The 25569-nt window shown below is 25.2% G+C and overlaps 1 protein-coding gene across 1 annotated transcript; it reads right to left on the bottom strand.

Annotated features, from left to right (window-relative positions):
* Window positions 1-697: 697 nt before the first annotated feature.
* On the bottom strand, window positions 698-16592 carry LOC145839412 (serine palmitoyltransferase 1-like). Its single transcript, XM_082946984.1, has 10 exons — window positions 16497-16592; window positions 14151-14353; window positions 13324-13490; window positions 9999-10131; window positions 6266-6395; window positions 5664-5861; window positions 5220-5412; window positions 3801-3855; window positions 2575-2692; window positions 698-2500 (listed from the first exon to the last, which is right to left on the bottom strand). The coding sequence occupies exons 1-10, from the start codon at window positions 16560-16562 to the stop codon at window positions 2327-2329; spliced, it is 1437 nt and encodes a 478-aa protein (XP_082803110.1). The 5' UTR covers window positions 16563-16592; the 3' UTR covers window positions 698-2326.
* Between the last annotated feature and the right edge of the window lie 8977 nt (window positions 16593-25569).

Here is a 25569-nt window from a genome sequence, read left to right as displayed (position 1 = left end):
GCACCAGGATAACTCTAGACGTGTAAAACATCTAAGCAATAAATTTGGCAATTGTAGTACAATTTTATCTAAAGTAAATTTTAGAACTAACCAATTGGAGGGATAAAAATGAGAATATAAAAAATGATATTTATATTAACTATGGATTAGTGGTCGAGCAAATATGGCCTACATAAATTGCCAAATAAACCACAAACTTCATTTTTAATTCTAAACAACATAAAAGTTACAAAAACATTTATTCAACTAGATATATACTATTTTTATGTTGCTCATCTTAAAATAATTTACAAACAACTTTTAAGCGGAATGACTATTTGATCACAGCTAAGTTTTATGTTTAAACATAACCTAAACATGTTAGGAAGGGCTGTTAAAAGAATAAGTTTAAACGTAAATATTCTAAGTACTACTGTAAATATCAGCTAACCATAGCACATACTTTTAATGGTGAAAAAATTTAAAGTATATGTAAATATCAAATACTTTGATAAGACTATCAGAATCGCTTATAAAAAAAAGTTTCCTTATTAAATATTTTTAGCTAAAAATTGCCTGCAATAAATAATTAAGTTGTTGGTAGTATTTATATTATTTACATTGACAATACAATTAGTAAATTAATGTAAGACACTATAATAGATGAGTTTTGATTTATTAATTGTACATTAATGTGCAATAACAATAAAAAGTTTTTGCAATAACAAATAGCGTAAAACTACACAAAATAAACAGATAAATGAAAAAGTATTTGAAATCTGTTGGTATGTATCTTGTCGCATACTAACAGTTGCTAAGACTATATCATTAAAAATATTTCTAAGTTTATAAGGTTTATCTCTATGCCAAAAATAAAACTAATCTTTTTTTTGTTATACGCTAGATGTTGTAGACAGGTTAATACTAGTGAGATATGTTTGTACAAAATCAGATTTCCAAGAGCAAATTAAAAAAATTACCCTAAACAAGTAGGGCTTTAAAAATATTTATTCACTAATTTAGTATATTTTTTCATAAAACTAATCTTAATTATAAAACTCCTTGCTTTTTACAGTGTAGTAAAATGAAAGACTGTTATTATAACTAAAATATCTTTACAAAGATTTTTTTATTCAATTTTAAAAGCTTTATACTATGCTTCTAAAAAATGCTTAACTTCATTTAGTACAAAAAATAGTTGAAAGTTATGTACCCTTACGTAAAAAAGACAAAGTTGAAAAGTAGATAATAACGTTACAAAATTGATAAAAACAAAAAACTTAGTGAGGTTATCAAGTAAGATCTTCAGATTTTTGGTCATCGCATACAGGATCAAAACTAGATTAACTATAATCTCTTAGACTTAAATTTAAAAACTGTAAAGAGCACCACTTTTTGTGCATAGCATAGATTATGTCACTATTTACATCTTATTTTATTATTTGTTACAAAATTTATTTAGAATATGTGCTAACAGCATTATACATGTATTAAATAGCAATCCCCTTTGAAAACAAAAAATATTTTTTCTAAAACTGCCCTAGAGTATGTTCATTACAGACTTAAGATGTTTAAACTAAATCAAATTAATAGAAAAAAAGTATATATATGTGCAATATACTAATAAAATCTAAATAAATAGAAAGTTTAGTAAAAACTTAATCAACTGTTTGGATAAATTTTAGCTAAATGTTTTTTTTAATCATTGATTTAAAAAGGATTTGAAATAATTAAAGATTGTTATTAAGGGTATTATAACTAGAATTAATCTTTATGAAATTTCAAGGATTTATCATATACGAAAATTAAAGGTATTCATGCTAACATAAATTCTATGGTTTTTTTTCAGGAATACTTGATTAAAGAAAAATGTAGCGATCTTGTTAGTGACAACTATAAATCTGACCTTATATATGTACAAAGTCTAAATGTTTAAAACAGCATAGCTAAAAAATAATGTAGGCTAAAGCAAAATCTAAAAAACTTTTTGTGTAATAAAAAAAAGTTTTTTTTTCAAGTAATTATTTAAACACTACTGATTTGAAACAAAAAACGCTGCACAATTTAAGATTTTTTTAAATATTAAAAACTAAAAAAAAAGTTTTAAACTTTCTAATTAAGTTTTTATTATAAAAATAGCAAAAAAAAAAAGTAATTAAACCCTACTTTTAAATCAAAAATTTTAGAACATAATAAATGAGCCGTAATATCTATAAAAAATACCGTATTAATAACATGAATGATAAGGAATTAAATTAGGTTATAACAGTTGATGTTAATGACTGTCATAAAACTGATAATTATCGAAGTTGAAATATTTGAAAGTAAATTTCTTGATACAAAGATATTACTGATTACTATAGGCGTTTATTGCATTCCTAAATACTTTAAAACCTATATTTAAATCTTCATCCGTCATTGCCACTGAAACAGTTATTCTAATACTGGGAGGCCAATCTAATTGAAGTTCATTTTTCTTCAACCTTGGATCAAGAGCTACACACAGTCCATTTTTACAACACTGTATAATAAAAATAAATGTTTTGATTAGAAAAAGAAAATTATTAAGTTGTTAATGCTAGATAAAAATAAAACCTCCGAAACGATATCATTTAGAACTTTTTCCTCACAATCAAAGTCATCGAAGGAATTTGAACGTCGAACATGAAAAAGTGCAGATTCGGGATAACCGGAAACATCAACACCATCGATGCTGTTTTTAAAAAAAATATCATAGTTGTTTATAGCAAAGCTAGTAAACTTAGATAAACTTTTTGCGGTTAACACCTAAATACCTTACATACTTTCATATTTTAAACACTTATTTCTTACTATATTTTCATTTACATAGCTTTATTCATTTAAATGTTATTATAACAATTTAGTTTGTATCTATAAAAGATTTCTAAGTTTTTATCGTAATACTAAAGATTAAAACTACATTGAAATTATAACTACTACTTAGAAAATGTTGTCATCTTGTAACAAAACTAAATAACTATGATTAATATCATGCACATTTGATCAAATCTTAAATATTTCACTTATTGAGTTTAAGGTTTTAGTTTGTAATACCAATTACATGGTAATAACTCAACCAATATTCTTCTCAGTAAACAATTGACTTTTTAAAGAAGTTCTTTTAAAGTTACTGATTAGAAATACTATTGAGATTCACTATTTTCATTTATTGTGAAAGAATTGCATCTACCAGTTCTGTTTACAAAAAATTGAGAAACACTGATTTACTTACATGCTATAACTTTGAAACACAAACTTTGAACATTTCTCATAGAATTTTGATTTAATTTGAATTTTACATAAATAGACATTGCTAGAGATAAAAAAACTCTTTAATTTTTTAGATATTCAGTTTAAGATTTTCAAACTAAAAAATTAAATAATTAAAAAGTTTAAAAACATTAATGTTTACTAATTAAAGACTTGTCTCCAGGTGAAACTACACAGATTTATAGTACGTTAAAAATAAATAGTTATAAAAAGAGAACACTAGCTTATAAACTTAAATGTTCAACTCATTGTTTAAAAAATATATATAAATTTACTAACAGTTTAAACTGTATATATATATCTAAATTAAAGTTTGAACACTACCAAAGTTAAAACTCGAAGCCAATACTTTTTGCGTGGTGAATTTTAGCTTTTAAGGTTAGTTGTTTGTTGTAAAGTTTTGTAATTCATTTTTTAACAATAATATACATAAATTTTTTAAATATTAGAAAGTAAACAAAACAATTGTACTATTTATAAACTATTATAAACTTAAAATTTATAATGTAAGAACTTCAGATAAACTTTACCTTGAAATAAGATGATAAAACTTTGCAGCTTTTGATCTCAGCTCAGCAAAAATTTCTGTTAAAAAAATTGCTATTTTATTCTATGTCGGATTTAAAAACTAATAGTTTTCAACTCATGTAGAAAAACTTAACTTATAACTGAAGAGCCCCACTGGGCGAAACAATTTTTGGTAAAGTTAATTTGTTGCTAAAATATTTTTTACCATTTAAGTTGTGGCTAAACTAGTCTTTTATTACATTAAAGAAATGTTTTATGTTTCTAAGAAAATTTATCAACTTAAAAATATTATAGTATTTCATTATAGGTTAGCCTTGAATTAACTTAAATTAAAATAAACTTTTTTTACATTTAGAAAAAATAAGTCAATCCATAACAGCACAATAGCTTATAATTAAAAATTTTTATTTTAGTTTTGGTTGGTTTCCAGTCTTGTTTTAAAAACAATAACTTTAAGACTAAACATTTAAAAGTGAAGGAAAAAAAGAAGTATATATAAAAAGTGTTTGTAAATTGAATAAAATTTACTACTCATACCTAAAAAAATCTTTAAAATTCATTTCGATAATCTAAACATAGATGCTATTAATGTAACAACTGTAGACTAAAAACTTTATCAAATAAGCGATTTTAAACTATTACATGATAATTCAAATTCTTGTAAAAAATTTTAAGGGGTCTAAATCCAAGGTTGCTAAAGGTTTTTTTTTAAATTTTTTTCCCAAGTTTTCTGAGTTTCTTCTTGGTTTTAAAAAACTTTTTTTTTTGTTTACTTTTAGTAAAAAGATAAACTTAAGGTAAAAAACTGTTCTATATAAATCAAAAATATTGAAAAATTACCATAATGCTTCTTAAAAATGTTTTATAATATATATTAAATGAAACCATAAATGATACCCAAAAAAAATTGATGTATATGATAAATTTTTGTATCTCATAAAAATTTCATTATTTGACATGTAAAAATTGTTTTTAATCCTAGATTTACCAGTTATTTTATATTTCTTTCAGGATTCCATTTTTTATGGCAACCAAGTCATATTTAAAAAAAATAATTTGAAATCAAAAACAATAAAAATTTAAATAAAGTTAAAATTAAAAAGAATAATAATAACAATAAGAAAAAACTAATTATTTTAAAATAAAATTCTGCTAATAGAAGATAACAATTGCTAAAGTCAGCCAAATCAGTAAGTATGTTTAAAGTATATTTTAGCAATACCTCAAAAAATAATTATAGTTTGAAAAATGAATGTACATAAAAGTCCTATTGATAAAAAATACGACAGTAACAAAAACAATAAAATAAGTTACTAAAGGAAATAACTCACATAAATCTTTAAGTTTAATTAATTTCAAATACATAACTCTTTAAGTTTAATTAAATTCAATTTTCGATTAAAATATTTACTAGTTCTAACCGGGTTCAGCCTCCATGATGTTCAACGCTTCAATGCTTGCTTGTGAAACCAAAGGAGGTAAGGAGGCACTAAAAACATAACCCTGGCCACTCAGCTCCTGGTGATTTATCACGTACTGAGAACCGCAGGAAAACCCGCCAACTGAAGCCACGCTGTTTTCCAAATTAGCGCATATCATGTCCACTTTAGATATCTGTACATATTAGAGTTGGTTATATGTTTATTTGTATCTACTAGTTAAAACAAAGATACTACTTCAGAATTACTTACTATCAAAATTAAACTTCAACTTTTAAGAAACTTTAGAGATAAAACAAAGTTTTCTTGAGACTTTTAAAAAGTTATAGAAAAGTATAAAGGTCTTTAGGGCTGTGAAAAACAAATCTAAAAAAATTCGTGTAAAAAGATTATTTATACTTCAATTTATAAAATTAAGTCACTAACAGGAACATTGAAGTGTTCTGTAACCCCTCTTCCATGATCTCCTAAAACTCCGAATGAAAACGACTCTTCTACAAAAAGTCGAACTTTATATTTATATTTTAACTCTACAAGACGTGGCAAGTCGCAAATTTGTCCAGTATTTGCGTAAATACCTTCAACTATCATGAACTTTCGGGTCACTGCTGCCTTTTTTGCATCCTTAAAATTAGTTTATGCTTTTAACTTCATTAATTTTTAGCACACTTTTAATCAGCCTAAAAATACAACATTAGTCATATCAATAATTGTATTGTTTTTAAAGTTATGACAAATTGATGCTGACAAAAGCACTTATAACTAAAAAAAAAAATTACTACTAAAAAGAATAAGACTATAAAAGTATAGAAATTAAAGCTTTTGTGACTAGTGCACAATGGTAAAAAAAAATTTTGGTTTAAATCTTTTTCAAACCATAATAATTTATTTGAAAGAAACAGCAAATATAATCATTTTACAAACTAAGTTATAACCATGTTTAGAAAAAGGTTTAAAATATTTTTAAACATTTTTACAAAGTAAAATTAGAAAACGCAGAAACAATTAGCACAAATAAAAAAGCTTACTCTTCTGTCAAGTTCATTTTGTTCTTTCAACAACTCTTCTAAATCATTCAGATCATTATGTCTAAAATATCGTACTTCACTTCTAGATGCCTGAATGCCTTTTTGTATAGAAAAGTTTACAGCTTCATCCCTAAAAATTATAACCATATTATAATAGTATAATAATTTATACGTAGATCACTGATGTCAAAAACACAAAACACTAAAAATAAAAAAATATATTAAGGAAAAATTGAAAGATAAATGAGATTAAAGAATCTTTTGATGTATACGATAAAGAAGGACTATGTATTTGATTGTTTAAATATATTTATTTGATCCAAAGTTAAATCGATAGATTAAAACATTCATACTTAACTACGTTAACTGTCAAAAGAAACTTCTAATAGATTTGTAAGAATAGTATTATTATAAAAAAAATCTATACTAGGTTTTCTCAAACTTATTTTCATTGTCGCCTAACTAGCAGAAACTTTAAAATAAATTGCTTTCTTTACTAAGGACATAGGGGGTAAATCTTTTTTTTACAATTTGATCTTATTTTATAGAGTTTTAACTAAGCTACAAGTCGCTTTTTACGGATTTTTTAAGTTCAAACTAACTTTTGAGATAAAGCAGGCCAAAGTCGGAGGCAACAATAGGTTCATTAAGGAAGGCGCAAACTAAAGCAGTGAAAAAAAAACTATTTCACTAAAAATCTATCTTCTCCTACGTTTTTTGAGATAAATACCTCAAACTTTCAGGAAATATTCCTTGCAATTTTTGAAAAAATTAAACATAGAAATTTTATGACAAAAATCAAAAAAAAAAGTTATTTGTTAATTTTTTTTTCAAATTTTTAAAAAATTTCTTACGACAGAACTTATTAAATATTGCAAGGAACATTTTCTGAAAGTTTGATGTATCTATTTTTTCGAACCATTTACTTTTTTGAACCCTGACAACCTGAATAGCCCCGAAGAATGTTATTTTTTTAGAAAACCCTGATCAAAACCTTAAATAACACATTGGAAAATTTATAGATTTTAAACAATACATTTATTTGCTATAACATTTTTCAAACTTTGTAATTACTAAAAAATATTTAGAAAATATAATAAATTTATTTACTAAAAATTTATTTATGTCGTTTAATGAATTTATCCAATATAAGCTTTCACTTCAATACTAAGCTTAACATCTCTCAAAACTAAAAGTTAAAATATTAGGAGATACTGGTATTTATCCTAATTTATCTTGAAGGTTTAAGATTAAAATAGCAAGTACAAAAGTACTAAGATCTTTAAAGTGATATGAATTTAAGAAACTAAATTTTTGATCCACGCAGCACAATTGATTTAAAATACGTACATATAAGCAAAAACTTAGAAATATACATAAAAATTAGAATTTAAGAGTTTGCAAACAACCACCAAAGCATAACAATTGTTGGTTACAAGACTATTCCAATTGAGACAATTTGAATTTGAGAAGTTAAAATTAGACTACCCAAATTACAACTGTTTTAACTTGTAACACTAAACAAAAAGTAGTATTTAAAATGAAATAATGAAAAGTGAATTTTAAGTTACCGACAAAAAATTAAAAAACTACCCATATTTTTACTACAAAACATTTAAATTCAGACATATAACTTTGCAACAACTTGTATAAAAAAAAATCAAACTAAGATCAATAAAGTAACGACAGTTCAAATGCAAGAGTAAAGTTGTTGAATAAGCCAAACTAAAAAATTAAATTTTTGCACTATACATTAGGGGTGAGCAACATACGGCCCGCGATGTATTTTTAATATGGAGAACAACTTGTTCAAATCAAATAAAGTTGAGTTTTTTTTAACAAATGTTTTAAATGTGCTCTTAGCTTGCTTTTTAGTACACAGTACTGCTTATTTAATTGAAACTTAAATTTGTTTAAAAATTAATTTCTAAAAAGTTTTTAAAAACATCACCTAAAAAAAATAAATCATAAAACTTACGCTGCTCACTAAAACTTTTTCTGGTAAATGTGGCTACTAGAAAATTTGTCCACGTCTACTACATATCGTTGATTTTTTTTACCGAATTATGAGCATAGGGGGGGGGGGGGGGGGTAAACATTTTTTTTCAAATTTGATCTTATTTTATATAGTTTTTACTAAGCTACAAGATGCTTTTTACAGGTTTTAAAAATTCAAAATAACTTTTGAGATATAGCCGGTCAAAGTCGGAGGCAACAATAGGATCCTTATGGGAGGCGCAAATTAAAACAGCAAATAACTAGAAATCACTAAAAATCTATCTCTTCCTACGTTTTTTGAGATAACTACCTCAAGTTTTCAGGAAGTGTTCCTTGCAATATTTAGAAAATTATGTCGGAACAAAACTAAAAAAATTAAAAAATTAAAATTTTATAACAAAAAAAAAAGTTTTTTTGTTTATTTTTAATACAAAATTTTTATTTTTTAATTCTTTTAAAATTCTTTCCTACAGAATTTTCTTAATTTATCAAGGAACATTTCCTGAAAGTTTGAAGTAGTTATCTCAAAAAACGTAGGAGAAGACAGATTTTTAGTGAAATAGTCTATTTTTGCGGTTTTAGTTTGCGCCTCCCTTAAGGAACCTATTGTAGCCTCCAACTTTGACCGGCTATATCTCAAAAGTTATTTTGAATTTTTGAAATCTGTAAAAATCATCTTGTAGCTTAGTAAAAACTATATAAAATAAGATCAAATTTCAAAAAAAAAGGTGTTAACCCCCCTATGCCCTTAATAAGTTTTTGATTAATTCAAATCACTAGATTCATTTCAACAGATATCATGCAGCATATCTATCTAAGTTTTATTTATTTTTATATTTATTTTGTTTGTTTGTAGTTCTTTTATTTAAGTTTATTAATCAATACAATTATTTTCATCATTTTCTAAAAATCATAATCAAACATGTCTAAAAATAAATATAACTAAAACTTCACCAAGTTGTTAACCACCAATTACTTAAATACAGAATTAACAATGTTTGTAAAAGTAATAAACATTGACAAGAAAAATTTTAGCAATTAAAAGGAGTAAAAACATCACCAATTTAAATTAGAGAACTATAATGTCTTGAATAAAATCTATTTGAAATGTCACAAAGTTGAAATCCATAACTTAGTTTTTTTTTACTTTAGTTTATTCAACTTCACCAAATACAACTATGACTTCAATAATCAAAAAGAAGTATATATTGTCACAAACTGACTTGTATTTTTTTGTCAACGTTGTTGAAAAATGATTAGTTATGTAACCACAGTAGTTCTGCATTTAAGTTTTTGTTTAAAAAGCTTTAATATATCCTTTATCAAAGGTTTTAAATATATTGAAATAAAAATTCATTAGGTATTTTTTGAGCAAAATTTAAGAACATTTTCAACAGTATAATACAAACAGCCAACTATTATTTTTAACTAATTTTTTTACAAATTAATTAATACTAATTAATATAAGTTCTAAACTATTTATATTATTTAAGTAGTAGTGATATAAAATATTTTTCAAACAAAGTAGTTTTAAATCTAAAATTATGTACTAATTGATCAAGCAAAAAAAAAACTTAAAAAATGGCGTTGTAAAAGTTTTCTCAAACTATTTTTTCAAACTTATAATTGGAAAGCTAGCAGAAGTTTATGTTAAAGTAGCTAAGTAATATTGTAATTCATCTATTGAAGGTTAAAGCATGTTCAATTATATATTTTTTATGTTAAAGGTACTTACACAAACAAAATATCTCCACGTTTAGAATAAGCAGGAATAGCACTTGCAACAGTTGCAAAACCATAAGAATAAATAATGGCTTTTTCACATTGCATCATTTCTGCAAGTCGTTTTTCAAGCTCCAGATGAACATCTGTTTTAAAATTTTACATCTAAAAATGTCTTCAAATAAATATTTTCAATAAACGCTACATACTACTTTAAGGTCTGAACTAAATTATATAAAATGGACTAAATTTCATTAAAGTTATTAATGAAACAAAATTTTTATAACATAAACTTGAACACAACACCTAAAGTTTTTTTTAAACAGAAATTGTGTGTGTAGCTCTATAGAATAACAGTGATCCTCAAACTCATTAAAAGCAGATCACAGTAAAGAAACAGTTCTATGAAAACTACAATATATATTAAAAACTTTTTCATAGTAAAAAACAATACTATTAGGATATAAATTTAGTTGTTAGTACCCTGTTAAATAAGGGTAGATTTCATAAAAGCAAAGGTCATTTTAGCACGGAGTGACACTTTAGCACGGAGTGAAACTTTAGCACGGAATGAAACTTTAGCACAGAGTGACACCTTAGCACAGAGTGATACTTGAGCACAGAGTGTAACTTTTGCATGAAGCTTCACTTAATCACGATCTATACTTTTCAATTAAAAAGTTAAATATTAATCAAGATTATTTTGAACAATGCTGAAACAAAATGATTAAAATTGAACTTTATACAGCAGCATCCTGTTGAGTACGCCTTTCAGGCACTTTAAAGTTTGAAATCAAAATAAATAATACTTACTAAGCTATATTTATGAATTTATTATTTTAAGAATTTATTTTACAAACTAAGTTTCGGTCAAAGACCTCGTCAGTGCTTAAATAAATCTTATTAAAGTAGAATAAAATTTGTTTTCTTAAAACCAAAACATATAAAGCTATATTTATTAAAAATTATATTAAAGTAATGAGGAAAATGTAAGAAAAGCTCAGCAGCCTATTTAAATAAATTGCCATTTATACTAAGAAAAATCGCTAGCAGGTAGCAATAATTTAAAAAAGATCCTTTGTAGGCTCTACTTTTATAAAAAAAAAAACTATACTTAATAACAAAAACAAGTACTATGAAACAAAAAAGTTAGAAAATTTAATTTCAATTGAACTACTAAATACTTTTGTATATGTTGTTAAACTTTAAATACTTTAAATTCATATAACAAAAGTTGCAAAAATTTTCTAAAATTTATTTAGAAATTTAATTATGCTGATAAGGTTAGAATTAGGTTTTTAGAAGTCTATCAAGTTATGAGAGGTTTAATAAAAAGGTAAATTATTTAATTAATATTTTTATTCCACACATTTTTTTTAAAAATTACGCTTAAATATTTAACTTATTAAAACTAATTTAAGCTTGTTAAAAAAATCAAGAAACCAAGAGCTTGTATATATTGCTAGGCTTAAAAAAATAGTTTTATGTTGAAAATATAAAAGTAAAAGTATGAAAATATCTTTACTAAAATCTTATAATAAATTTAGCTAACAATTTTTTTTTAATTTACTGTTTTATCTTGTTAGTAACAAGTCGAAGTTTGTTATAAAATAACTAGTAGTACAATTCAAACTCAAAATTTAAGTTCAAGCATAACCTATTAATACATTTAAAGCTTGTTTACTCTTAGTTTACATCAGGGTTTCCCAAAGTGGGCCAAGTGGCCCCCTAGGGGGCCGTGACAGATACTCAGGGGCCAAGAGCAGCAAAGGGGGAAGAGGGGGGGCCATGAGCAGTAAAGGAGCCACAGGGGGGCCATGAGGCCATAACATGAAAATTACACTAGATATTCTTGAGTTGCAGATGAAGAGCAAAAAAAAAAAAAAAAAGGTCTTTGGTGTTTTTTATCGTAGTTTATGAGTAATCTTGTTGAAGGTGGCCATTGCTTTTTAATTTTCTATAAAGGGGGCCATTTGCAAAAAGGTTTGGGAAACCCTGGTTTACATGATCATGAATTTGATTTAATATTGTAAACATAATAGTACAAACGTACAATAGTAAACATAATAGTACAATATAAGCAACATATTTCTGAGAAACCAACTAAAAAATACTTCTCGGCGATTGGGCAACATTTGTTGGACAATCCTGAGTGTGTTAAAAATTATAAAAAGGACAATTTTTCAGTCTTAGTGAGAGCAGAGAACTCTTTTCAATTGCATATTCTGGAAGCCTTATGTATTCAATCTTTAAGGCCCAGTTTATGTAAGCAGAAAAAGTTCGTTTACCAAACTAGACTTTTTAAATCCTTATATTAGTAATTTTAAAGTAATTAGTTTCTTGTTAAACTTTATTTTTAAGCATACTTTTAATTTAAAATTTTTATCGCTTCTTTATTTAGATTGTTTTAATTCTACCGAGTTTTATTAGTATACCAAATTTGTTTAGCATTAGCACTTATTCAATTTTTAACATTTGATTATTACGTCATTTTATATCTTAAAACTTTAAACTGCAGTATAATTTTATTTCAATTTGTATTCATTCCAATCCAGTAGGAAACAATTTCTGACGAGTCCTACTTGAAAGTACTTAAATAAATTTAAAGATAATGAAATGCATTCTGTTATATACAACATTAGCATAAAAAAAGAATCGTGCAAAATAACTTCTGTGCTAAAGTGATGCCCTGCTAAACAGACACTCTGTGCTTAAGTTTCTCTCCGTCCTAAGGTGTCATTCCGTGATAAAGTATCTTTTCATGCTAAAGTGTCACTCCGTGCTGAAATGTCACTTTGTGATAAAGTTTTACTCCATACTAAAGTGTCACTCAGCGCTAAAGTGACGCCATGCTTTTCTGACCCGCTCTTGTTAATAAAAATATTTTAAAAATACGTTTTTGTATAGAAGTTCTAAGGAAATAAGATACCTAAAATCATTTTACTCATAAAAAACTTTTGTTATATGTCTATTACTGTGAACATTGAAAAACACTGAGATAATAAATATAGCTAAACACTTTTTGTGCTAAATGTTTTATTTACCAATTGTCATAAAGTGTTCAAAGACAAGAAAGATACTTTTAGAGATTTAAACAAGTAATATTTTGTAATATAATTTGATTCAACTGTCTTTAATATATAGTATTACACTATTCTAGTAAGTAGAACTTTTGTTTTGTATAAAAACATTTTCAAGTAACTAACAGCTTAACCAAGTACAAATACTAACAAAAAGAAAAAAGAAAGATATGCTATTATCTATTACAAGCAATGAAATAAAATAGTATTATAACTTATTACTTGTTTGGATACTTGTTATAATAATAACTTGTCTACCTATAGTTCCATAAAATCCCCTTGGTCCACAAGACCCAACACCATACTTTCTTATGCATTCTTCTACTTTTGTGCTTATGCGCTTATCTCCAAGTAGGTTCAGAAAATTTGTAGATGAAAAATTTAAACACTCATTGCCATCTATTGTTATGGTTTTAGTAGCAGGTCTGAAAGTAAAGTTGTATTTAGTATTTAATCAAATTAAGTAGTTTTCAAAGTAACTATAATGTATGCAATATTATTGTAAAATAGTTTTTGTATTATGGTAAGAAAGTTCTTTTTTTTTTTGTAAAAATACAAACATTTTTTTATTATATTAAATTAACATGGTTCATATTTTTTAACCTATAAATTAGACATGTTTCTCATAGACTCATCAATTAAATTTCTAAAAGTATTTAAAATACCTTTTTAATATTTATTCTAACTAAGAATTTATCTTTTACCTACAAGGTATTTTTTATCTGGCTTCAATTTGCAATGACCTTTGTAATTTTTTTTTTATTACAGAATAAAGTTTTGAGATAAAACCATCATTTTAAATAAATTTAATATAATTTTTATTAATCATTATTATTTATTATCGTTTATTAATTCAACTTATTCGAAAATATTTTGAATTTTTTAAAACTCTTATTTTAAGGAATTTATAACTTTTATAAATGTTAATTATTAAAACATCAATCTAGAATCAATTTACTAAATATATACTTCAAACTATTTTATATTGAATTATAAACATGTTTTAATTTTAAAAAATTTGAAATTCCTAGCTTTGTACACAATTTTTAATATCAGTGTTAATTTAGTTGATAGAAAACACTAACCCAGAAACTGATCTATATTTTACAGCATTTTTCAAAGTTTCTTGAAATGGTGGAACTAGTGGTTCAGGACGCCATTCATCTAATAGTTGCTGTTTTTCTTTCTTGCTCAAAGGTTTAAAATCAGATTTAGTCTTTTTAAAGAACACAAGATAAATTATAAACAAGCAAAGTATAACTTCAATTGCTATATGGTATCCAGGTGCCTGTTTAAAATTTAACAGAAGGTTAAACAAAAGAACAAATACACTACCTGTATAATACAAAACAAACATTATTTTTATTATATTTTTTAAATAAAACACTAATATAATAATATACTAATTTACTTAATTCATTTGTGACCGGTCTCAGTGAGAAAAAATCTGACACTGTCAAACAATTATCAAAATAGTTAACTTCACACTAGCAATATTGTTTACACGTTAATTATAAACACTAACTAATAAATTTAGACTAAAGTACTTTGAAAAGTTATATGTTGATCACTTAATAAATCAGAAGATTGAGGAGGTGTTTAAGTTAGGGTCAAACATACACACTAAATTTGCAAGAGTTCAGTAATTCTAATGTCTGCAATGAGTGCTAGATGATTTTATGCTTGCAAATATACTTGACTATTAATAAAATGTGAAAATCAAGTAGCTGACATAATGAAGTTGGTTGCTGTAATTAAAGTTACCATTAGCGTAAAAAGCAAAGCTTATGACTTATACCAGGACTATGATGAACTTTATATAGAATTTTTAGTACTTGAGTACAAAGCAAAGCAGAAACTTTAATTTCTTCCTCAGTGGTTGCATGCAAATGTGGTAAGCAAATTTATTTTTAAGCTAAACAGAGGAAGCAATAAAATATGTAATGCTTGCAGGTGTTAAAGACGATGGCATAAAGACAGAAATCATTTAAAGCTGAGATTATCTAACCTAGGTTATCTCTGATGAACTATATGATGATGAATGTCCCATTTTTAAACCTGTAAGCCGGTGTCACTGTATGGTGGTCACTAGGAAACAGTAAGGGTCACCTAAAAGAACAATTGATCTCTTACTTTTTAACAAACAATACAAGAAGGAAACATGCACTTCTGATAATCACTTTAAACTAGAGGAAAACATATATAAAAGGTACATTCAAGACTGGTAAAGATGCATGGAACAGTTACCATGGAGTTCAATTAAAAGATTATTAAAAAAACTTAACTACATTATTTATCAACTCTTGTCACCACTTTATCTAATTATATAAAAAAGGTTCTGTTTTTATTGATACTTCTCAGCCAGCTGCAAGAAAGAAGCCAGCAATCACTAATCTACAAACAGTTTATCCTTCTATGAATTCTGGTCTCAATCTACCAAGGGCTTGTGGTGTTTTAAAAGTCTAAGTTAAGGCCATTGATTCACCTTGATTTTTAGAAGTTGAACTTACATTGTAAAGTTTTATCTTAGCTATCAAAAACTTAACCACTTAAAAAAACTCAAAGTAATTTTTGAGATGTAGCTATCAAAGTCAGTGACCTAAAAAGGTTCTCAATAAAAAGTGCAAACCAAAAAGTCAAAAAAAAAAACTATTAAAAGAAAAATCTTCTCATTTATTTTTTTACCATTCTTGTTCAAATTTTTACAGTCAGTCCATTAATAATTAATGAATCAATTCAATACAGGATTTTTTTTAATTTAAAAAATAATATTTTATTTTAAAAAAGCCAGTTAGTTTATTTTCATTTTATTATTTTAAACCTAACTTTCAAAGTCTTTAAAACTGTATTAGGATTATTTCTTAAAGTTTGAGGTCTTTAGCTCAAAACTGAAAATGGAAATATATTTTTAGTGTATTTTTAAGCTACTGAGAAAATTGACATAAAAAAAGTTTTGGTCCATAGGTTTGTATTGCAAACTTTTTACAAAAACATTTATACATCAAAAACTACATAAAAATTTTATATTCTGTAAAAAATGGCTCATAGTTTATACTTTTAGCTTTAATATAAAAACCAATTTTAAATTTTGCAAAAAAAAATTGACATCCCTCTGGCCAATACATTTATAAAAAAACACAGTGACCCTGACATGGCATCCTGTAACTTATGGTTATAAAAAACTTCAATTTAATTATGTAAAAATACTTTTGAGTATTTATTCATAGTAAATTGTCTAAATTTGTGATCAAACTAATTATCTATTTTCACCAAAACAAAAAATGTAAGAAAAACAAAAGACTTCTTTATCTTATTAGTTCTATTTCAAAACTTGAATTCTATAACAAAATGAGATGTCAAGTTTAAATAATAAATTTCCTATTTTTACATTTGTAAAAGTACTTTATTTAAACAAAAAAATCAAAAGTAACCTGAAAAGCAGCATGAAAAGCCTCTGCCACAATCCATTGTTTTTGTTCATCAACAGTACAAGACATTTAAAAGACTTAATTTAATTTATTTTTTCTGAAAATTTAATTTAGACTAATTGCTTGTAAAAAATACATAAGTTTCTTTAATCCTATACTAAAAATGTAAATTTTAGGCTGATAAAGTAAGTTTTTACAAGTACTTTTTTTAAACTATTGAACTGTTTTAAAAATGCTATTTACAAAAAATAATAGTTTTGTTTATAATAAATTAAATTTAATCACATAGCTAAATTTTTAGTGTGCAATAAACGAGTTGTAGTGTCTTTAAAATTTCAAATACTTGAGCCTAGTGAACTTCTTCAGCTAGTTATAAGTACAAAAATACCAGGAATGTTTTATAATGTTCTATTGTTTAATTTTAAATTTTTATTTGTAGTTATGCATCACTAAACTAACAACATAAACGAGGACACCTATGGCTGAAACAGTTTTTTGTGGGAGTGGCTAATTAACATATTATATCTAAAATAAGCTAATAGTAGTATAATTTGAAAACTAACAGTACACAGTACGCTGGCAAGTGGCCATTGACTATTTTCCCGACTAAACAGTTAAAACAAGATTTTTGTTTAATTGTTTAGAGCGGGGTTTCGTCTTTTAAAAACTGGGTTTGTTTCTGTTCTGCTTAAAGTATACTAAAAGTTATGTAAGCTTAAATGTAGCCAAAGTTTGCTTTTTTGAAACCTCGAAAAATGCTTGAATTTTTGTCAAAATTAAGGTCTACATTTACTGTTAAAAAACACCTTAAAAGCTTTTATACAAAAAATTTTTTTTAAGTTTTTTTCATTTCTTTGGTTTAGTGTTAATTGAAAAAAGTCAAAATTCTTTGAATATTTAAATGTAAAAGTATATTATTTCTCATTTAAAAAATTTTCTATTCTCGCAGAAAATTCATTGATGATCTCTGGCAATTTAGGGTATTCTTTAGGGTTAATTTTCTCAATTTGCCACCTTAGAACCAACATAATTTTTTTTTTAATACTTTAGTAAAAATGACAAGGAATCTATATACAAATTTACAGACAAATCTATTATAAGGAATATAACTATTTTTTTAGGTTTTTACAAGCGATATTTCTGTTAAAAAATTGATATAATATCCTATCCCTGGTTTTTCAATATGACAAAAAAGACCATTTTGTATGTTCTAGAAGGTTCTTAATGTGTATAGATTCACTTACTTTTGTTTACAGATCATATAAGCTTCAAGTAAGGTGAAATGACAATTTTATGATGCTGAAATGACAATGGAGCATGGTAAGCTACACAGTTGGTCTAGGAGGTGCCTTCTGTTCATTTGTAATTATAGCAAGGAACAATGTAGTACTTTAGATTATGTTAAAGCAGAATTTCCTGTTGATCGTTCTCTTAAACAAACAAAACAAATATGTGAAGAGAATTGGCACTTGCTTGAAAATCGAAAACCAAATGACTATAAGGTTAATCAGAAAGTAACTAAGCAACCAATTAAAAATGAAGAGCACTTGACTTTACATCCGCTTCACAGTTACCTCAGAGTTTTCGGATGGATCTATAAAATATTTTATCATGCTGTGTTTGGACATTTTAATTGGTCAGAATCGAAGTTTGAAGGAATATCTAAAAGTCAAGGTGTAAATAACTTAATTGAGTCAAAAAGAAAAATTCAGAAATGTGTAGAAGAAGAAATTAATGTTGCTCTTGAAAAACCGGAACCCACAGGCCATGGTGGAACTTCTACAACAGGTAACGTAGTCAAAACTTTGCTAAACACCAATAATAGGACTCTGCTGTTGAAGCATAATTCTGATGTTAGTTTAAAAGAAATCATTGACAAAATTATTTTTTATGTTTCCATTATTTTATGCTCATAAGTTCTAACAGCAAGATTAATGTAGCTTAGATTAATGAGAATTACTTAGTTTTATTTCAAAAAACAATGATGCTGGTCATGTCGGTTAAATGGATTCGCTTTACACCAACTGCGCATACTGTTCTTGCACATAGTGCTGAACTAATTGACCAAAACAACGGTAGAGGTTTGCTAAATTACACCGAAAGTGGATTGGAAGCTAACAAAAAGTTTCTAAGACAGTACAGAATGAACTTTTCAAGGAAAACTTCTCAGTATGAAAATAACAGACTGTTTAAATCGATTATAGGACAAGAGTGACTACGATGTTAACAACACTTTAGACAGACTGAATTGCACTTATTGTAAAAAAGTTGGACATACTGCGCGAAGTTGTTTGCAGCTAGATGAAAAAATTTCATCATGTAGTTCAGAATGGGAAACGTTGTTACATATGCTTTGTGCTACTGAATAAAGTGTTTTATTTATTTTAGAAACTTAATTTCAAAAATTTTTTAAAAACTTACTGTTTGACTTATTTTTTCTAGTAAATTTAAAGTTTTTTTTTGTACCCGGGCTAAACTATTTTGTTTTTAGCACTGTTTTTCAACGAATAAATGTTTTTATTGTTTATAATGTTTACGGTTTTTTCTTTTGATAAACTAGCACAATGTAATGGTATTAATAATACAAACTTTGATATACAAAAATCAGCCTTAAATTAAAAATAAACTGTATTTTGAGTATAGTTTCACCCGGCTTGATATTGAAAATTCATTCATATTTAAACTAAAATGGGAGTAAATGTAACTCTCTTGAGGTAGCCAATTATTATTCTCTTTTTTTAAGTTTCTTTCTTTAAAGTTTCATTAGAAATTAAAACTTTAACTATTTTTTAAATAAAAACATACATTATTCTAATTAAAGTGTAACTTTAAATTGTATTATAGTGCTTTTTATGACAGTTTTATGTCAATGGCAGCTTGATCCCCGTTTTCAGCCCACTGTGCAGAATCTTATACATTCTTAGTTTACATACTTACTTATACATTCTTAGATATCTGTTAAATTTATTAATTTTTTGTACAATAGCTCTTGTCTTTATCTAAATAAATTTAAGTAGCTAGGACAGGGCACCAAGGGCGTATTTTGACTGGTTTGCTGCTTCCGGCGCGACCCCTGTAAAAACTTGAATAAACGTAATAAAAAATCGATTGATTATGGTTTTCTTTCAAAGTAATTAACTAAAAAAATCAAATAAACCTGTTATATTTTGCTATTAAGTCAAATAAAAGTTTTGGAAAAAAAAAATACTATAAAAATAAACTACAAAAGCGAGCAGATTTTTTAAGAAAATTATATAAAAGAAAAAGACATAAAATTATCTAATCAAAAGTATAGAAAAAAACTATTTTTGAATGATTTTGCACCTCCTAGGTTTCCCTTTTTAAGTAGGAAACCATTGACCAATTCGCAGTTTGTATAGATAAAGACAAAAAAAAGCTACTATTTTTAAAATTATCTAAAGTTTAGTACAAAACTTAATATGAATGTTTTTTTTTTAATTTTCATCTAATCTATAGTTTAAAATAAATTCTTAGTTATAAAACTTCAAGTGTATATATAATTATTAATTACTTTTTTTAAAATAACCTGGTATACTAATATTCAATAAAATATCGCTTAACTGTAGTTTAGTTTGTTAACTGTTCATGTACAATTTAAACGTTTTTAGAGTTTTGGTATTAAGTATTTACTGCTCGTGTTTTTTATGGCATCATTGGTTTTCAAACTTTAAAAATTTTACCAACTAGTCTAAAGTTTTAAAAATTGTGCTTAATCGAGCATTTGTTTACATATATATTGAAATAAATTATAATTAAGCTTTAACCTAACAATAATACTTATGATAGTTTAAGCAATAAGTGTCCTCCTGGACAAGACATTTAAAGGTATCCGTGGTTAATGACTCGATAAATGTAAATTTTTTCGTGCACCAGGTCCTAAGACCAAACTTTTTGAGCGTATTTTTTATCTTTCCATAAATTATATAGTAAATAGTTTCTTTGTGCAGTTTAGCCTAATGCCTTAATTGCATTTCTTTTTTCGTCAAACCAGAGTTTTTTTTACTAATTAATTTTAATTCTAATTTTTTAACAATTCTCAAAAAAAAATTTTTTTTAATAAATGCTAAAACTATAAATTAAAAGGTATTTATTCTATTTAAGTTTCTAGTTTACTAGTTTATGTGAACTAAACATTAATTTGTTTTATTAGTAATATTTAGCATTGAACTTGTTACAAAGTTTTCTTGTGCAAGAATTAATTTGATGAAACAATTATGTTTGTGCAGTAAATACTTATGAATAAAATTAAATATTAACTTTTGTAAAGTTATGAAAATTACAACATAGAACTAACTCTACAACTGTTTTATAATGTTATTTTACTTAAAATAAATAAAAACTTATCCAGATATTGTTTTTAAAACTTTAAGTTTACAGAAATCATAAAAAAAAAAGTGTTAAACTGAGAAGCAACTTTAAAAAAAAATTACTAAATTATTTTTTTTAATTTACTCTTGTATACATTAAACATGATTTTTTTTAACTTTTGATTGTATACGTCCTGATATCTTACGCACTTTTAATAAGTTCTTAACTGTAGCTTATTTTATTTTTAGCTTAACTGTAATTATAACTTTAACTACAGTATATCAATCAATAACGATACTAAGATTGTAAAACTTTGTATACAATAAAAATAAAAACAACTAACCGTGTAATACTTATGTTATTATTAAATATCATTTTGTTGTAATTAAATACTATACTAAAGATATAATAAAACTTTGTTTAAAAATTGTAAACTATCTTTATTGCCATCCTCTCAATGCCCATTTTATAAATATGTTATAAATAAATTGTATAAATTTAAGTAAATGTTTGTTTAACATTGCAAAGTTGTATTTATTAATTAACTAGTTTCGTTTTCTAATCTTATGATTTCAGTATAAAAAAACAATTTAAGCATATAATTGCTTCTGTTACAAAATAATATTTTAAGTTAAGCAATACTATCACAAAATTCAACAATTACAAGTGCTTTTTTACAGGTATTTTTAAATAAAATTTTAGGTTTAAAATAGTATTTTTGTATAGATTATTACAGTAGTTTATAAAAACTGCGCCCCGCGAAGAATTTTTTCTAAACAACGCGGCCGGTGATCTACTTTTTCAAAAAAATTTTCCCGCAACTTTCAAAAGGCTGCCGGCCCCTGGATGTGTACTTCGAATACAGTCAAGTAATTGAAAATACAAAAGTTTGTAGTTGTCAGTAAACTTAAAAGTATAAAGCATTAGCGTGCTAATTTTAAATATCTACACGTAAATATATCTTAATGTCTGAATTTTACTACAACTAGTCAACACATTTCAAGCTTTGTCATATGACAACTTTGTTATTATATGTTTTGATTTTGGAAAACAAAAAAAGAGATCTCAACTACTAGAGAAGAAATAATTTTTTTTTTTCTTCAAGACTTTATTATGCAAACTAAGTTTCGGTCAAAGATTTCGTTAGTGCTTAAATAAAAAATATAAAAAAATATGTAATAGTCATGGAAAATAGTATTTAAAAAATTAGATAAAAACAAACTTTTACTTAAAAACAAAACAAACTAGATTTTAATTCAAAGGTTAAATTTATGGTAAAGTTTAAATTTTAGTTAAGTTTTGAAGTCAATAGAATAATAAATGAAACAATAATAAGAACCTATATGTAGGCTTTTTTTTCTTCTAGTGAGTTTTCAAAATGAACATTGCTTAGATCTTAACTGAAAGCTCATTTACTACTATTAACTACATTTTTATTTAAGCAATGTTTACTTTGAAAACTTACTACATAGAAGAAAAAAAACGAAGCCTACATTTAGGTTCTTATTATTATTAATTTTTTATTTTATTGATTTCGAAACTTAACTAAAATTAAGATTTTACCATAAATTCAACCTTAGGACTAAAATTTAATTTGTTTTGTTTTTATTTATTTGTTTAAATACTATATATTATTATTACATATCTTTTTAGATTTTTTATTTAAAAACTGGCGAAGTCTTTGACCGAAACTTAGTTTGCATAATAAGTCTCAAAAGAATTTAACAATTTTGTTTAACAACATGAATACTTTCTGAAAGATTTTTTAAATAAAGTCTAAAAACTTGAATACAACTTTTGATAGGTGTGTTAAAATTTTTATTAGTAAAAAAAAACAGTACATCTGGAACGTTTTATAGTTCGAATAGAAGGCTTTTTAAATGTAAAAAAGACTTAATAATTAGATTTAACATAAATTATTTATGTAAAAATAACTTAGTTAAAATGTTAACTTATTTAAATTTAGCTTTAAAACGATTTTACTTTCACTTAAATGTTAGTATTCATACATTTTTAATGAAAAGAGTTGATAAAGTTTTAAAGTTGTAAAAGACTTTAAAGTAATTTAATTTAAAGAAGTAAAGTGTGGAAAAGCTTAAGCATTTTATCTCAATAATAAGCTAAACCATGAATTTTTTATTAGCTTAAAAAGTTAAATGTTTATATGTGCTACATATGAAAATTAAAATTTGTCGAAAACATAAACAATCGAACAAAAAAAGTTAGTGCGTTAGAGCAATTGAAAGCTTAATTATTTTCAAAAAGTTTTCCCTACAACTTTTTTCTTTAAATAGTTTGTTAGTTGAAGTAAGTTTATATTGCAAAAATGTTAGTAGAAAAAGTCATGGATAGTTTTGATACTAGTTTTGACAAAGTTAACAATACTTTAAATAGTAATAACGATCAGTTACGTTTTCTTGAAAATAAGTTAAAAAAAACTGATAGAAGCTGCGACGTTTCAGTTCGTTTTCAAAAACAAAAAACAAGGAAAGAAGTAAGAATGTTTTTGAAAAACCATCTTGAGTTTCCGATTGATAACTTAATTGGAATTTGTAGCAGACCGCGTCGATGGGTCGACTTTACCTGTAAAAACGTTAATCTTGCAATTGTACTCAGACACAAACTGAAAACTAACAGAGGCGGCTGTATAGAAAATGTAACCAGCTATTATGGGAACGACGAAGTAAAAGTTTCTATGATGTGGGTGACATCATCTGTTAGGGAACAAGAAGTCATAGAACTTATGAGTAAGTACGGAAAAATTAAGAAAATGGTTCGTTTACGAGATAAAGAAGACGGTCTTGAAAATGGTTCAGTATTACTTGTTTACGAAAAGAACGATTTCAAAGAAATTCCAATGCAATTAAAGTATGGACAGTTCAAGTTTTTGGTAAGACATGACGGTCAGACGGAAGTAGGAGTTCTTAGAAGCAATGGTAAAATTTTGTAATATGTTTAAAAATTGGACTTGATTTGTTATTCTTTTAAATTATAAACACTATGCGATCAATACTAATTATCGTTTAATTTTTATAAAATTAATATTTTATATGATAATTTTATTTTATTTAAAAAGTATATAGTCTTTTTTATCTATCGTAAGAGCGATCTTAAAAATTTTGCCATATTTAAAAGAATAAGTTTTTTGTTTTTGTTTTTTTTTCAATATAAAACAAGAAAGTAAAAGTTTTAACTAAATACAGTTTTTAAAATAAGTTTAAACAATGTTAGTATTAATTAATAATTGTTAATAAGTGTTTGTAAGGTTCTTCATTTAAAATTGAAAAGAGTTTTTTATCAAATGGTAATCCTAAAATCATAGATTTAATAACAGTGTATAATAAACTAATTGCAAAAGGCTAAGATACCAACCTTTGTTACAAACTTAACATTTAACAATAATATTTGAAATAGAAAAAGTTTGTTTACGAATTTTGTAACCTAAATTTCATTAAGGCTTAAATCATTTTTAATTTTTTTTCTTTAAAAACTGAAGTTAGTTCATTTTCACAATCACAAAAATATTAATTAAGAGTTGTTGTAAACTTTTAGACATAGTTATAATTTGTTAATTAAGACTTTTTCTAATATTTAGTCTACACATAAGTCATAACCTTGTCAGAAAATATGTTTTAAGCTATCAGTAAAGTTTAAAGTCAGACTTTTCTATAACACTTTTTTGCTTCTAGTAATGTTTTTTACAACGTTTTAAAAATTAGTATAACTACAGTCAGTCTAATGTACTACTTTAATTGAATTATTTTTCTAATACGCCAAGACTGTCTGAAGTAGTGAGCAGATACACATTTTATTTTTAAAAGTCCGAAACAAACTGTTGCAGCTGTGATATAAATTTATCTAAATTAAATACAAAGCACGTTAAAGTCAACTATTTTTAACACGTTTAATTATTGAATAGTAAGTTAAGAGAAAAATTCCATTTTTATTATTAAAATAGCTTAACTTTTAAAATTTATCTAATATATATATTTTTAATTATAAGCATAACTTGAAACTAAAAATAAAACTAAAACAAGTTAACTATTTTGTAGTGTCAATGTATACCATATCTACTCTTTTAACTTTTTTATCTTATAGCTTTTTCTTTAAATTTTTTGTAATTTTTTTTTGCATTTAAATGCATTTACATTACTAGCTTATCTGATTTTATATGTAGTTTTTTTCACATACACACAATTAACTAAGATAAAATCAAAATTTATTAAACAAAAAATAATTCTTTATTTTCATATGCAACCTAAGCTACTCATTAAAAAAAAATACAGCAAATAAAAGTTTTACTAGTCCTTATGTTCTATTTAAATAGTTAGACTTTGTAAATTTTTAGTTAGTTTAAAACTGTCTTGTTATATTTTATATTTTATTCTTGTTTACCACTGGGTTTCGATCTTGCAACAATAAACTCTTCTGCTCAGTAAAAAAAAAATTGTGAAAACACTGGCTTACAACACTGATTTTATTGAATTTAAACTACACAAAAACATAATATTTTCCTAAACTTTATAATGATAGATATTAGCGAGGGGCACGACTTTTCAAGTTCTAACAATTTAAAGTCCGACAATTCAAGTTTTAATCATTATTAGTTACTCTTAATTATTCATTTTAATAAATACTTTGAATAAATATTTTACCATCATGACCTTTCAGCATTTTATCGGTATTGAATTTTAATTAACATATACATTTAAAAAACTTTATTAAAACTTTATAGTTTAAAAACTCT

Source organism: Thalia democratica, chromosome 6, assembly GCF_965202585.1.
Source record: "Thalia democratica chromosome 6, ktThaDemo2.hap1.1, whole genome shotgun sequence".
Taxonomy (NCBI): domain Eukaryota; kingdom Metazoa; phylum Chordata; class Thaliacea; order Salpida; family Salpidae; genus Thalia; species Thalia democratica.
Note: the sequence above shows the minus strand (reverse complement) of the source record. Positions and strands in the feature narration are given on the sequence as shown.

What these genes read in the sequence shown, in the direction of transcription:
- LOC145839412 (XM_082946984.1), bottom strand. Translation starts at nt 16,562, where the DNA reads ATGTCTTGTACTGTTGATGAACAAAAACAATGGATTGTGGCAGAGGCT. An exon ending in AAATATAGATCAGTTTCTGG is followed by an intron (nt 13,491 to 14,150) that starts GTTAGTGTTTTC and finishes CTTTACTTTCAG; the next exon opens with ACCTGCTACTAAAACCATAA. An exon ending in CAGAACACTTCAATGTTCCT is followed by an intron (nt 5,413 to 5,663) that starts GTTAGTGACTTA and finishes TAATATGTACAG; the next exon opens with ATATCTAAAGTGGACATGAT.